Genomic DNA, 14,198 nt, shown 5'->3' on the forward strand with positions numbered 1-14,198 from the left:
TTGCTATTTTATACAATAAGTGATTAAAAAGTTTAAAAATAAACATGTTTTCAAGTAGCATGCCTAAAAATATTTAACTCAGTAAGTAATTTTAAAAGTATGTGGTTTTTATTAGTAGAAAAGTAATTGTACTGATTAAGAAAACTGTTTTTGAGTATTTGAATTTTTAAACTCCGCTGTAACTTTGTGTTTGGTTTAAGGCTTAAGTCATGTTAGTGTTGCAAATAGTTTTTGCAAGTTGCCTTTATTTTTCGAGTGCCTTTCTCGATATGCAAATGCAGTGGCCACCACCATCGGCTCGTGCCTGTCAATCAGCGGAGGTCCCAGGTGTTTGGCCAGGTAAGCAGCAAGTGTCCACTTGACTTCCGTTTCGTGTTGGAGGCTCCTGGGCTCCTTGGCACATTGGATCCCTGTTTCGTGGGCTCCCTGGTTCCCGGAATGGTACGTGACACAGGCCTGTCTCTGGATGGCTTTAATCTATTGCATTTGGCAGTAGCATTGTATTTACATGGCAGCCATTCGGCCCTTGTTTATATTTGCATAAATATTTACACAGACCAGCAGATGTGTATATGGCTGCGGCTTTTAGCTTTTTCGGTTTTTGGCCCTTGGCGCCTCTTTCCCATATTCATTGGAGCTTCGAACTGCCGATGTAGGCAGAATAATGCCCCCCGGGAAAGGGGAGCACCCGTGGATTTGGGTGTCTACTTTACAGCGATCTCATTTCGATTCGGCAACATGGCACTCAATTATGTCGTCGTAATTTCCTGCTCGGCACAATTATATGATGCTTATCGCCAGCCCGCTTTTTAGCCATATTCGGCTTGGCTCATATGAAGCGTGTATAATAAATCCTCAACTCGACTTGTCGTCAAATTATGCAAATTTCCAGTGTGGGCTCAGTATCACTTGGGGATCAAAATAAGAGCCGTAGCGGCGATATACACACATGCACCTCCAGATTTGGGTCATCAACTCTGGCGCATCGATAACAGCGGGCGAGGAGGGTGTTGAAATGAGAAGGGCCAACTACTCGCATTTCTCATCACGCCCACGCAGTTTTGGAGCAGCGCTGGGAAACAATGCCATAACTACTTAGCTGACGACTAGCTGAACCCAAAAGACCCGTGCACACGCACAGATGCACATGCAGATGCACCCACTTTTGGCCTCTTGTTTGACTTTGCCCAACACTTTGGGCCATACTCTGTCAACTGGCAAAATACACATTCAAGGGGCAGAATAGGGATAGTGGTGACGGGAAATATTTAGCTTGAAGAACTAAGAAACAGTCATATTACTTTTATCTAGTATTGTATATAGTGAGTTGAGATACTTTTGACTGTTATTCCTTTAAACAGTTATAAAACTTATAGAGTAGTAATATCTAACCAGATTACGGATGATATACACGTAATGTCAATGTTTTATGCCTAGTAATAATGGGTTATACTAAAATAAATATGTAATTTATATAATCTTATAGAGAAATCTAAGATCGCGTACAGTACAATTACCATAGCAGCATGTTAAACTTAACAGAACTATTTATTGTGTTATCTATGACAACCTACCATTAGCAAATGCCGCCCAAATAAAGATCTCCCCCTTTTTAAATGGCGCAAGATATGTGGCCAGATCCGACGTGAAAATATCCGCAGTTGACAGATCTGAATGGAAGACCTCGTTCTAGAGCAAACCTCTGAGTGGAGAGGATGAGGGACAGGCAGACACGCCTATTTGGGCTGCGTTGCTGGATTTGGATTTGTTTCAACTCTGCGAAATGGGTTACATGTGAGGCGAAGACGAGGGCCCTTTGGCGAGCAAACAAACGTGGCAGTGCGAGTGCGAGTGAGATGGGGCGAGTGTGGGAGCGAGACGCAGCACCCACTGTGCAGCGGAGCAGAAAGTGCACTAAGCGCGGATTTATAACGGAAGCTTAGTCCGCTCGCCAGCTCATGAATAAATTAACACAAGAACATATGTACACATGCATGCATAAGTGCCTGTATCTGTATCTTTATCTGTATGTGCTTGTAACGGTGAATGCATACAGCACCAACACGCCCCCTAGCACATTGTTCTATCCCACCGACTGACTACGGGCCATATAAGGCCGTGAGATACAACAGCAACGATTAAAATCGATCTCGAGACTCATAAATTATGCAATTCAAAGAACGGAAAACTCCAGCGCTTCGACAAACAGTAGTGCTGTGCTCTACAAGTTGCAAGATTGCACTATTCTATCAGTTCGGATCGTTGCCACAGAGCAAAGTCTCTAAGCAGAAAGTATTAAGTGGGGTGGTACTGTAAAATAATATTTGGGGTGTGCTGTTATAGAACAAATGTTCTGAATTTTAAAGTACAGAAGGCTTTTCACTTTAAATTCGATACTGTAGAAATAAAGCTTTTTTCTGAAACTTCGGTCTATTTTTAAAAACTTATTTCGAAACTATTCTTCATTTTTTTTGGATAATGAAATGGAAGATTCTAATGGGAGATGCTAAATCACATTATACATTTCATAAGTTGTGCTGATGATCTATGATGTTTTGAAGCTAAAGCTCGGTAGTGCATATTGCATATCCGCCCTCTAGAGGCTTCACTGTATGTGAAGCTGCAGCTTCATCTGCGTGTGGTCAGTGTGTGTTTCTGTTTCTGTTTCGATTTCAGTTATAGTTTCTTTTTTTCCGGCCCACGCCCATGTCAGTGGGCACCCCCACAAGTAGTGGAGTAGTGGGGCTCCATGGCAGTTGGACATTCAGGCACTCGGACAGCTGGACAGTTGGGCGGTTCAACTTTAACTTCGATTTTCAATATTCATGACAGGAATGGGGGCGGCGGAGAGTTCATGGTGGGTGATGGCGAGGGGGTGGGGGCATAGCCGTGTGTTCGAATGGCAGTCGAAAATTATGGCAATTACTGCAGAGTACTGTAAATTATTTGCTCTGGCGACCTCATTGTCAACACACACACACACATAATCGCTGGAAAATGAAAATTCATAACAGCATGTGTGCAAATATTCCCACATGCACTTTGCAGTTGCTGTTTAATAATTCGGTGTGTTTAATGCAAATTGAGCGTTTAGCGGACGTCAGTAGGCAGAGCAAAATGATCAACTAAGTAGGTCCATGACTCGAATATTAAACGTGGCTAAAAGTATCTACTTTTAGATTGTGCTGATAGCTCTATACGAAGGTCTTTAATCTCAACTATAAAGTTCTTTAATACCTTAGCAAAAAAAAACTGTTTTTTATATCAAAAACGATTGGAAATTCATGATGTCTCACTTTGCTACCCGCGTGATTAAGTGTGGGGCAAAAGTGACCACTCAGTGGGTCACTCATCACCGAGGAATCCGCTTAAGCTCATAGCTCCTTATCTCGCGATTCCCGAGACCACAATTATGCCCCTTGGCTTATCGGCGTGAGCAGCCCTCAATTACACTGTTCGCATAATTATGCTCCTCAAATCGCTCTTAAAAGACAGCACGGGATTCCGACGACGTCCCGGTCAGTAAATCGGAGTGGGTGAGTGGGAGGGGGGTAAGTGCGGTGCGGAAGCGGTAGTAAGCGCCTTATGCGGCTTATTTGTAGGTCGTATAAAACGGAGTCGCCGCGCGACGGCTACTTTGCCCGATTTTATTTACTTTTTATACGCATTTGTGCAATATTTATTTTTATGCCAACTGCAGTGGCCGAGTGATAAGCGCTGGACAGCCGGCGACTGAGTCTGGATTGGATGGGGATATATGGTGTATATCTGTGGAGTGACGGAGGGCGAAGAAGAGACAGACGGGAGCAGCGACAGCGGAAATTTATGGTCGTCGCATAAAAACGCATAATCAGTAAACGAATGTGCCACAAAGGCAGAAAAAGAACAAGACGGGGATTGGCGATTGGGGAGTGGGGAACGGGGAACGGGGAACGGAGGGATTGGGGGCTTAGCCGAATGACCGCTGGATAGGGAATCGGCAAAGCTATAGCCATGCCGGAACAATCTCCCCTCCGGGAGCTATCATCCGCACACTCGACGGTGAGCACTTCGATAGAAATGCAAATTCAAGCAAAACTTGTGCGTAACTTATGGCTACTGAATACGTACACTGCGCGAAAGAGTTGGGTCTACACACTATATGAAATTATTTAGAGAAATATGTTATGTGTAACTTGTTTGCATCTTGCTAAATGATAAGCATATTGCCAAAATACAATATAGATATTAGGTACATGACAAACTGCTTCATAGAAATCTATAGCTTCTAAGGATCTTACGATTTAATATATAATGTATGCTCAATATTAAATATTTATATTTTCCATTTAACATAGCTTTAGAGTCTTTTTCCCAGTTTACTTCCACATTCCCTTAGTTTCCCCGTTTTTCTCGCAGTGCATTTTGTGCACACATAAGCTGGATGAGTCAGTGCTAAATTGGTGCGCCTAAAGTGCAACGTTGCACTCTGCACCTTGCCGCCTTCGGCACTATTTCACTGTCAATTGATCGGCTGATGGGATGGAATCGAGCCATCGAGGATGGCGGGAGGGGTGGCTGCAGGGGTACTTTAATTAAAGCCCTGTAATGTCATTAGCTGGCCTTTTGACTCGGCTAATTAGGTTTGCATCTAACGCAAACGCGCCAGAATGATGACTGCCAGTCTGCGGATGACTTTCAGATGGCTGACGCACTTGCACGCGATGCGCTACTTGGCGTCTCACTTAATTACCAACTGCCAATGGCCAGCTTGATAACAGTTAAATTGATTTTGATTGCTTTATTCGATGCCAATAAATCAAAGACGGATGGAAATGCTATGCGGCACGTGGGCAGCAGAATGCTGCGAGTGCTGGAAAAGCGATACGCGCGATATGCACACCGATATGCTGGGCACAGCATATATTTGGCCATATTTGTGTATCCATCGGTACCGTCCACTGTCCGCTGTCCACTGTCCACTGGCCACTGCCCACTTGTCCCGGTGTCAACGTCAAACACGAAACGAAACATTTTGTGCGATTAGCTTGTAAGATTGTTTGCAACTCTTTTTTTTCTGCGGCCATTTATTCAACTGCAGTCGGCAACTCGATAGTTAGAGTGTGTAAAACTGGATTGCAGCTGGACCGGGCTAAAAGAGCTAAAAGCCATGATGCTGAGCGGGCTGAGCGGGTTGAGGGGGCTGGAGTTGGGTTAGATGTGAACGTAGACAAGCTGGCAAGCCGAAAGCATTTTGGCCTCATTGTGATTTCGGAGTTTTTTTCATACGATTTTCCACTTTTTGGCCAGTGTGTGTGTGTGTGTGTTTGCCCACTCGAATGCCTCCGAGTGGCAATTTTATCGAATTATTTGCACTTAGCTGCAAATTCAATTGGAAATAACGAGCGACTTTTCGTCGTTAGCACTGGGGATGCTGAGGATACGACGGCATCCAATGGGCAGGCAGGCACACCACATATCCGAGTTCCCCCGAAGGCCCCGAAAAAGCAGCAGGTGATCCCATGCACCACCATGCACTTTGCACACCCGAGTCACCAACACAATTGATATCTCTGTCGCAGTCTATTTGGGTCGTGTCAGAAATGGCCCCAAGGTGGTAGCCCCCATCAATTGGAGTTACAGTAAACATGGGCTACTCTATCCACATACTTAAACTGCTAGCCTAAAACGATGTGATATTTTATTAGCACTAAAAAAAGCTATACAAATCCCAGTCATTTTATAGTTTTGCTTTAATTTCTTGGTTGGTTGCAACTATCGGAAATAGCTATTTATGAGCTGCCTCTACATAGTTTCGCTTAGCCTATATTTACTATACTTGGTGTGCATTGTGCAATAACTTTGCCTCTTGTTTCGTTTTTCGGAGTTTTCCGATAAGCGATGGAAATATTTTGACACTTCTTTATGGGGCAATCTGCGAGAAATATGCCAACAATGCAACCACTTTCGAGTTTGAATAAAGTGAATAATTAGTGGCGATTCGGTTGGGCAATCAGCTACAAGAGTTAATACCTAAGAATCAAGTACGATACTTATTTTATTCTTTGTGCTTGCAGGCAAAACGAGAAGGACTGCGATGAGGATGACAAGGAGGATGTGCTCGATAGTATGCCACCACCTCCGAATTACATACAGATCTCGCAGGGCAGGATTCAGTTGGTCCACCAGCCGAGAACGCCCGTGGAATCGGAGGCGGGAACTCTGCCCCTGGAGCGGCACGGGGGCTCGATCTCCGGATCCGGCGGCTGTGATAAGGTGAGTTCTTGGCACCATAATTAGCCACTAGCACCCTTGGTATCTGGTAACTCCCGGCTTTTGGGTTTGAGCGAAGGCACGTAGCGCTTTTGGGATAGACGTAGACCCATCCAATTACAGACAATCAGCTCGAATCAAATCATAGTCCCCGTATATAGCTATTACTTACCCGCCATCAACTAACCTTCGGCTCTGGTGTTTTCAGTTTTTGTTAACCCAATTTTTAGGCAGTTGGTGGGGAAAGCAAAAAAGAGCAGCTCGCTTTCCATTGTTGGCGTGTGGAGAATTTTCCCAAAGTGCGGCATGCAAACGAGAGACTCTTGGCGAGGCAAACACCTTTGAACTCGGTTTTTTTTTTAAGTTTGAGCCACTTGAACTCGTTAACGTGCCATTCGAGACACATCGCAGCGGCGTTGCACAGATTGATGAAGGACTTCTCGTGGGCCAAATGACCCCTTGACATGCGAGTCTCCGGAATCCCGGCAACTGCGCGGGGTCGGGTCACGCCAACTTTTGCCTCTTCTGCCGCTCACTTGCCGGCAATTTCTGTCCAATTTCGCCACAATTTCTCCACCGAAATTTCTCAGCCTAATTGATCGCGTTCAAGCCTAGGGACTGGTCTAGGCTTTCCCATGGATCGATTGTACCGCGATGCCATATGTTGGCTCCATGGCATTCGAATTTCAGATTCTCGCTGCTGCTCACGTTCCGACTTCCGTGACGTTTTAATAGCACTAAGTATGGCGCATGCGCAGCCGCTGCAGTTGATTTATGGTAGTTACGGCCTGTGGATGTGCCTGGATGGTCCATAAGCGGCTGCAAATGAGCCGGGTGAGCCAAGCCAGGCGGGAACGCGGTAACTGCTCCATGTAAATGGCAGTTGACGCGGTAATGCTTCCCAGAATCCACTGGAGAGTCAGTCTGCCCAGCCTGGCAGAAGTCACGGCTCCCGCTAATTGAACCCACGAATCCGCTCCAGAGTCTGCGTGTCTCGATTACCAAGCTCCGAGTCCATCGAACAGACCAGCTGCCCAGTTGCCCAGCGACAGACACCCACTCGCGGCAAATTTGCCAAATGGCATCTCGATTATTTGCGCACACACAATGGATCCGATGCACTGCATCCATGGCTGTCATCAGAACCCAGTCACGTTCTCTCCCCATAACTTGCTGCCGTGCTTTTTGAAGTTGCTGCCGCAGTTGCTGTTGCCGCTGCAGTTGCTGCTGCAACTGTGCAGTTTCGCACTGGCGACGAGTGATTGAGGAGGGTTCAACGAACTGCCAGCTATTTATTTGCTGTGTTTGCCCAGACTGGCCCCGCGTCCCGCTGGAGCTGCAGCTTCTGGCTCTGATTCTCCAGCTCCTCCAGCTCCTCCAGCTGCACATGCGCACAGTTTCGCCAGCTGGAATAGAAGTCTATGGGCTGGCATTGTTGTCGCCGTCTCCATTTCATTGCCTGCATTAGCATATGGATATGTGTGTACCTACTACTTCTGCTATATTTGTTTACACAGAAAAAGCGTCGAAGTGCGGAATTAATACTTTCGAGAAATCAGCTGGCTAAGGATTGGTTGGGATTCTCGAAAAGCGTGGAATATGTATCTGCATAACCAGATATACATTTACTACCAACTATTTAGTGCGATGGATTCTTTAAAATGGCTTAAGATACTTACTAATTTATGGGAAAAAATCAGAAATTTTTTAATGCCTTTTGAAGATTAAGCTAGAGTACTCATTAGTCTAGATCCCAGCTTTTTCTCACTGTGTAAGACTGGCAGCTCCACCTCGAGATTGGATAATTTCCTGCCACAAATCATGGTGTTCATTCTCGCCTAGTTGGCCAACACTAACACTTTTGGCCATTCATAATCACGCTCGGATCGTAATCTTTATAAATTCTCTCTCGTTACGGCAGAACAACAAAAATCAATTTGTCTATTGCGCAAAAAGGCCAAAACCCATGCTTCAAAAGACAACACAACCCATTTTCCTCAAGCTATAAAAATTATTTTTACAACTTCCACAACTAATATTAAGTGTTTAACAAAACAAAAAGGCAGCGAAAAACACAAGACAAAAAAATCGAAAAAAGCAAACTGCTGTTTTACGAGCGGCGGCGGCTATCACATTAGTTGTTGTTTTGTTTTTTGTGATTTTTGTGCTGACTGTTCGAGCCAAGAAACATTTGCTGGCCATTTTTAGGCAGGGGAAAACTTTGAAATTGCCATTTCCATTTCCTGCGATGACTCCACGTCATATATACCAGTATGTAAAAGTACATAAAAATCGTGGCGAGTAAATAGTGCACTAAGTAGTTGATCTTTCGGGGGCTTTTCCTCATCGATTTCAGCTCGAAAAGTCGGCTTTCGGTGCCACCGTACTTCTGTGGCATGTCAGCCTTGCTCTCGGTGAGTTATTGGCCATGCACACCTGCAACCTGCCCACCTGTCCCCGCTTTTGCCCCCTTTGGCCACTTTTTCACCTGCCCGAGACCTTCTCCTCATCGCGTGCGGATTAAGTTGAAACTCATTGTGTTTTACTTTGGTCCGAATGCAATGCACTGCTGCATTCACTGGGAAAATCGAGACCGAATCCAAAAGAGTTCAACGATTTGCTTTTTTACACCTCGAATCTGTTTTCTGTTTTCGTTGCTGTTGCTGCGACAAGATCGTAAATTAATTTCAATTGCTTTTCCATTTTTTCGAGCTGTTATAACTATTTTTATCGCTTGGCTGCTAATAGTGTTGTCATCGCAGAAAGATACTAGAAAAAGTATCTACTCATGGGAAGTGATAAATTACTCGCTTTTGCACTCTTCATAAGCTTATTTCTTAGTAATTAGTTGCGGTCCAGTTGTATTTAAAAGATGCTGTTATAGCTGTAACATTTGTTTTGTTATAAGGTTACTAGACATTTTAATCACATTTTATTTATTATTATTAAATTAAGCGCACTTAGTCATGCTTTAACAACTTTAATTGCTATATTCAAACAAACGGCTACTGATGGTGAATATAAGTTCAGTTTGGTGTTGCTTGCATATTCGGCTAAGCTGAAAATAATCTTTTAAATTTAGAAGTATCTTTAAAACTGGAAAGCACTGAAATCGCCTCAAAAATCACACACCCACTCACATCCGAAAACTCCATTGGTTCACTGGCCATATACATACATATATACAGGCAGATATATCTTGGAGATACACCCATGCACATACGCGTATTCAGCTAGCTTTAACCTTTCGTTTTTGGGAACTTAGCCATAGCATTTAGCCTTCTTGTGCTGCTTCCTGAGTTTTTGGTTTTTCTGTTTTGTTGTTCTTGCAGGATGTGTTGGAGAAGCGGATGATTGAAGTTGAAGGCGCTCTGCTGCGTTTGCAGGAGCAGTTCCAGAAAGTGAGTACTCCCACGGAAGTGTATCCATTCATCCATCGATCGATCCATCTATGTACATGCATACCATCTCCATATCCTGCCCCAGCGACTCCGAGATGTTATTACCCGGCCCGGACATTGCTCTCGAAATGAACTTTGAATTCGATGTCGCCGGAGCTGGGTTCGGAGTTGGGCCCGTTCCCCAAGCATTTTAATTTCCTGTGCGGTCAGCGTGTGAGAGATTTTCATTCGGGCCACTGGTGTCTCCGGCGGTGGGGGGCGGTGGGGTCTTCCGGGTCTAGATGGACATGGGGGTCATTAATCGTGTTCAGTCGTTTGCGCTCTGTGCGGTTTATGCGGTCAGGCTGGCCAACAAGGTCGCCTGGACGGGCAATTAAAAGTTACAAGCTTAAATTACATGCATATGTACCGACATCAAATTATACGACAGCAGGAGCAGAAGGCCATTGAGGCATGGAGATATGTTAGGACCACGCTGGACACGCCCTACTTTAGTACAAATTATACTTTAATAATGTTAACTGGAGACAGGCAAATGAAATATTTATTTGTTAGCAAATCTATCAGCTCATGCTCACCAAAACTTCCGAGAACTCACATGCAAATTGGCCAAGATAAACTCACATAAAATAAGTAACTACGTCTTGGAAAAAGGCGGGGATAGGAAATTCCGACTGTTTATTACCTTCGGTCCACTCGATCAAAGCCCCTCTCAATGGCAAATCACAATCTAAACTGTCATCACAATGGCCGGGGAGGATGCCCCTTGTCGGCCCGAAAGAAAGTTTAATGGCCGGAACTTTCCGGCGGAAGGAGCTTGGTTTGGCATACGCATTTCCGGCTTTAGGTAATTGAATTTGATAACAGAGAAAAAAGGAGCAGAACGAGCCAGAGCCCCCAAAACGAGTTAACTGCTGCGAGTTTATGGTGTGAAAAGGAGCAGCGTGTGGCCTCCGCATCCTCACTGGCATCCCATCCGCGCCCACGCCCGCACACATTTTTTGGCCAACGATTTCCGCAGCCAAATGGCCAACCGCCGCCTGCTGTTCCTGATTTTCACAGGAAGCGGCGGAGACAAAGCGCGTCGAGAGGAAAAGTGGAAAAGTGGAAAAGTGCTTTCTGCTATGTTTTTGGCCCGTTCTGGCCATTGCCTGATTTTCTATGCTTTTCCCTGCTTCTGGCAGGCGGCCCAGCTCACAGCACAATTTACGAGTGCGGCTGTGCCAGTTGCCCCCGACCGCCCATTCTCCGCCTTATCATCTCGCCAGGCTGCAAACGTGGACCACGGGAATCCGATTACTGCACTTGGAAAAAATGAGGGTTCTAACCAGAAACAAGTTTCGTAATGATGTGGCTTAAAAGTGCAGAACTGCACATCTGCTGTATATATAATTATATGACTAAAGGATTTTAATACATTATTAAACATTTAAACCCTTAGCACGTATTCATTCAATTTTTTCCAGTGCACGGACACACACGAATGCTGCTCTTTCTTTTCCTTGCACCACAAGGAGTTTTGGCAGGAGTGTGGGGCTGTGGGCGGAGTGGATACATGAGCTACCGTTGCGCTGTCCCAACTTCCAGCTCCTTTGGCAATATTTCTGCACTTTATCTGTCTGTAAATAACGATTAACTATGCTCACTGCCCCTTTCCCCGCTCCACTCCCAGCTCTTGCCACTGTCCTTCGTTTTCACTTAGTCAAAGAGTCCCTCCCCCACAATGCGGCTGTATGGGTGTGTATGTGTATCAGTATGTGTGTGTTCTTTATTGTTATTGGCATATCAGTGGCTCAATGGAAATGGGAGGAGTGCGCACTGAGAAAAATAATGGGCTTATATGCCGAACCAAAAGATGATTGCCCGAACCTATTGAGTTCGGTATACCAATCATCAAAGCATTGAAAGAATCATAATTAGTATTTCAATCATTGTTTTTCTAATACCCAAGTGATATAAATACTTGAATTGACTCCTTTTTAAGTACAGTGTACATAGCGGGGAGGGAGTTGGCAATCCATTGACAAGTCGGGCCACCAAAAGTGTGAATGTTGCAGAATTCTTTTTTTGGTTCCCGGTGTGGAAAATGGGTGGTATAGGATGGAGGAGTTAGAGGGTGGAGGGCAGACTTAGGCAGCTTGTTGGCCATGTGGCATGCAATAAATGGCACGATTCAATGAATATCCATCTTCCGATTCGGCATGCTATCCCCATCATCATCATCATTCTCGCTCCCAATCGCAATTCCATTTCCGGACCCACTTTCATCATCATCGCTCCCAACAGTTTCTCATTTCGCTGGCAAGTAGAGTGTGGACTTACTTTAGCGTAATTGATTCCCAGGACAAGAGCTCTGCGATTATGGCCACCTAATTGATAAGAAAGTCGTCCTTCAAAGGGTTTCGTTGCTAGGCTGCGGCTCCCAAGTCTTCCATCTTCATCCCGCCCAAATTGCTGACAGTTGCCTTTTTTTAGCAATTCCAATTTCTTTCTTGTTACAACAGCTGAGCCCTTGTCCGTAAAACAGGGCACATGGCAACACGACATTTAATCCGTTCGGCCCTCAAATATTTGTGTTTGTTGTACGAAATGCTGGCAAACAGACGGAGAAGGCAGATGACTAAACGGAAGTCTTGTTTATTTGTTTGCCTTTAATCAGGCGACAGATCAACAAGCCAAATCTGAATGGATTGGCATGTGCTAATGAAAAGTTGATTTAAGACCAGCTGGCAGAGTGCGAAGATGCACAATGCACAACTTTCGCCACCAGCACGTGCTCAATTCTTAATTCCATGGCAGACCAGCCCCTCCAGTCTTTCGGTTCTTTACATCACCACCCCCACTTTCTCCACCCAGCCGCCGGCCCCTTGCCCTTGGAAATCTGCGCCTTTAATAAGCTCAGCTGCATTCAGCTTTAGAATATGGGAGAGCTCGTGGAGAAGGGGGCGAGGAGAGTACGGAACAGTGAGCTCTCCTTAGTTGATACCCAAAAGGAGATATTTTTTGCAAAATATATTAATGCTCTTTAAGCAAACATGCTAATTAAATTAAATTTAAAATCTTGAACATTTCCCTTTGACCATTTCCACTAGGAGAGTACTTTTGTGATAGTAATACCACTTAATTTCGGTTCAGCTCTCGAGTGGCCCCCTGGCAGAAGCTCCACTGTACTGCGAAAGCAATGAAGGCCAAAGAAAAACTGTCGCTGTCAACTGTCAAGAAGGGGGCGTGGTCCTGGTCTCGGACGATGTCTCTTGAGTGGCACTTGCCTCGCTTACAAGGGCCATCGAAGTGGAGCGAAGTGGGGCCAGGAGCACGATGGAGGCGAAGAAGTCGCAGCATGGGCACTTTTTATTATCCACATCAGTAGATTGTCCCTGCTTCGCTACCACCACCCACCATCTTAATCATCATCATCATCATCATCAGCATCATCGTTCGGAGTCTTCTTCTTGTGCCTTTGAATTGCTAATAATTTTGTCGCAAGCGTTTGATGGTTTACTCACTCGGAAATAAAGGCACCACCGCCGACTTCGCTGCTGCTGCTGTTGCACCACCTCCAGCCATTCGCAGTGCGATGGCAACCACCCGGGCGCGGATCCTGGTCCGGAACTAGAGTTATGTACATAACTGAATATATAGCCATAAATTTAGGGTAGGTCATAGCCACTCTGCAGTGTAATATGGTTGCACATACTTACAACTAGTGCCCATTAATGCATAGAAGCCACCCTTTTCCGCGCTCAGTTTTTTAGGGCTAAGCCCAAAGCCAACGGGATGATTCATACGCCCCCTCTTCGCGCGGTGAATTTCGGAACTACCACCACTATAAGAGGCATATGGGGAGGTCGACTCCACGGAACCCTTGACAAAAAAGTGCAATGCAATTAATTTTTCGCGAATTTTTTTAAGGCATGGGAATTGCTCGCCCCTCCTCCCACTCACACACTTACACTGGCAGAAAGTAGTTTAGTTTAAGGTTTCAATTCCGAAAAGATATGTATGTACATAAGGCCACATATAATACCATATAATACCATTGATACTACTATATACATATGTAGTTTTGCATAAAGCGATTGTTTGCCCACTTGACAGCGTATTCGTAGGGAAATGTATGTTTGTATATGATAAATGGGTTAGTGCAGTGCTAATTTTCTCTGAGTGTATTTATTTCACTTCTCTCTTCGTCTTGCTCAAGTGACGTTTGTAGTGTTTGCATTTGACGAACGCAGCGGACGAGAAATTCACAATCAGAATGGATCACCACCAGTTCCAGTATATATATACATATAAACACATATATATTTGGTATAGATATAGGGTTGTTCCTCTGACTCGCATCTGCGAAATGTTTATTTTATTGTTTGCCCATCTCGCTGCCACTCCCGCAGTCGCGGTTCATTAAATTAAAAACGGCCAATTCGAGTGACTCGAATTCGGAGTAATACATCAAAAAACATCGCATTTCGCTGGCCGGGGAAACGAGGGGTGGGCGGGTGATAGGTCGATAGGGTGCTGTTTTGCCGGCAGTTGCAGCTGATC

At 45.0% G+C, this 14,198-nt stretch overlaps 1 protein-coding gene across 4 annotated transcripts in view; it reads left to right on the forward strand.

Annotated features, from left to right (window-relative positions):
• LOC117137762 overlaps nucleotides 1-14,198 on the forward strand; it is a 37,795-nt gene that overhangs the window by 15,330 nt on the left and 8,267 nt on the right. For 3 of the 4 annotated variants that reach the window (XM_033299377.1, XM_033299380.1, XM_033299378.1), the window contains exons 3-4: nucleotides 6,057-6,255; nucleotides 9,585-9,653. In XM_033299377.1, coding sequence (XP_033155268.1) covers nucleotides 6,057-6,255; nucleotides 9,585-9,653 — 268 coding nt within the window. The remainder of the gene's footprint in view (nucleotides 1-6,056; nucleotides 6,256-9,584; nucleotides 9,654-14,198) is intronic. The other variant, XM_033299379.1, reaches the window with a different exon arrangement.

This window comes from Drosophila mauritiana, chromosome 2R (genome assembly GCF_004382145.1).
Source record: "Drosophila mauritiana strain mau12 chromosome 2R, ASM438214v1, whole genome shotgun sequence".
NCBI lineage: Eukaryota > Metazoa > Arthropoda > Insecta > Diptera > Drosophilidae > Drosophila > Drosophila mauritiana.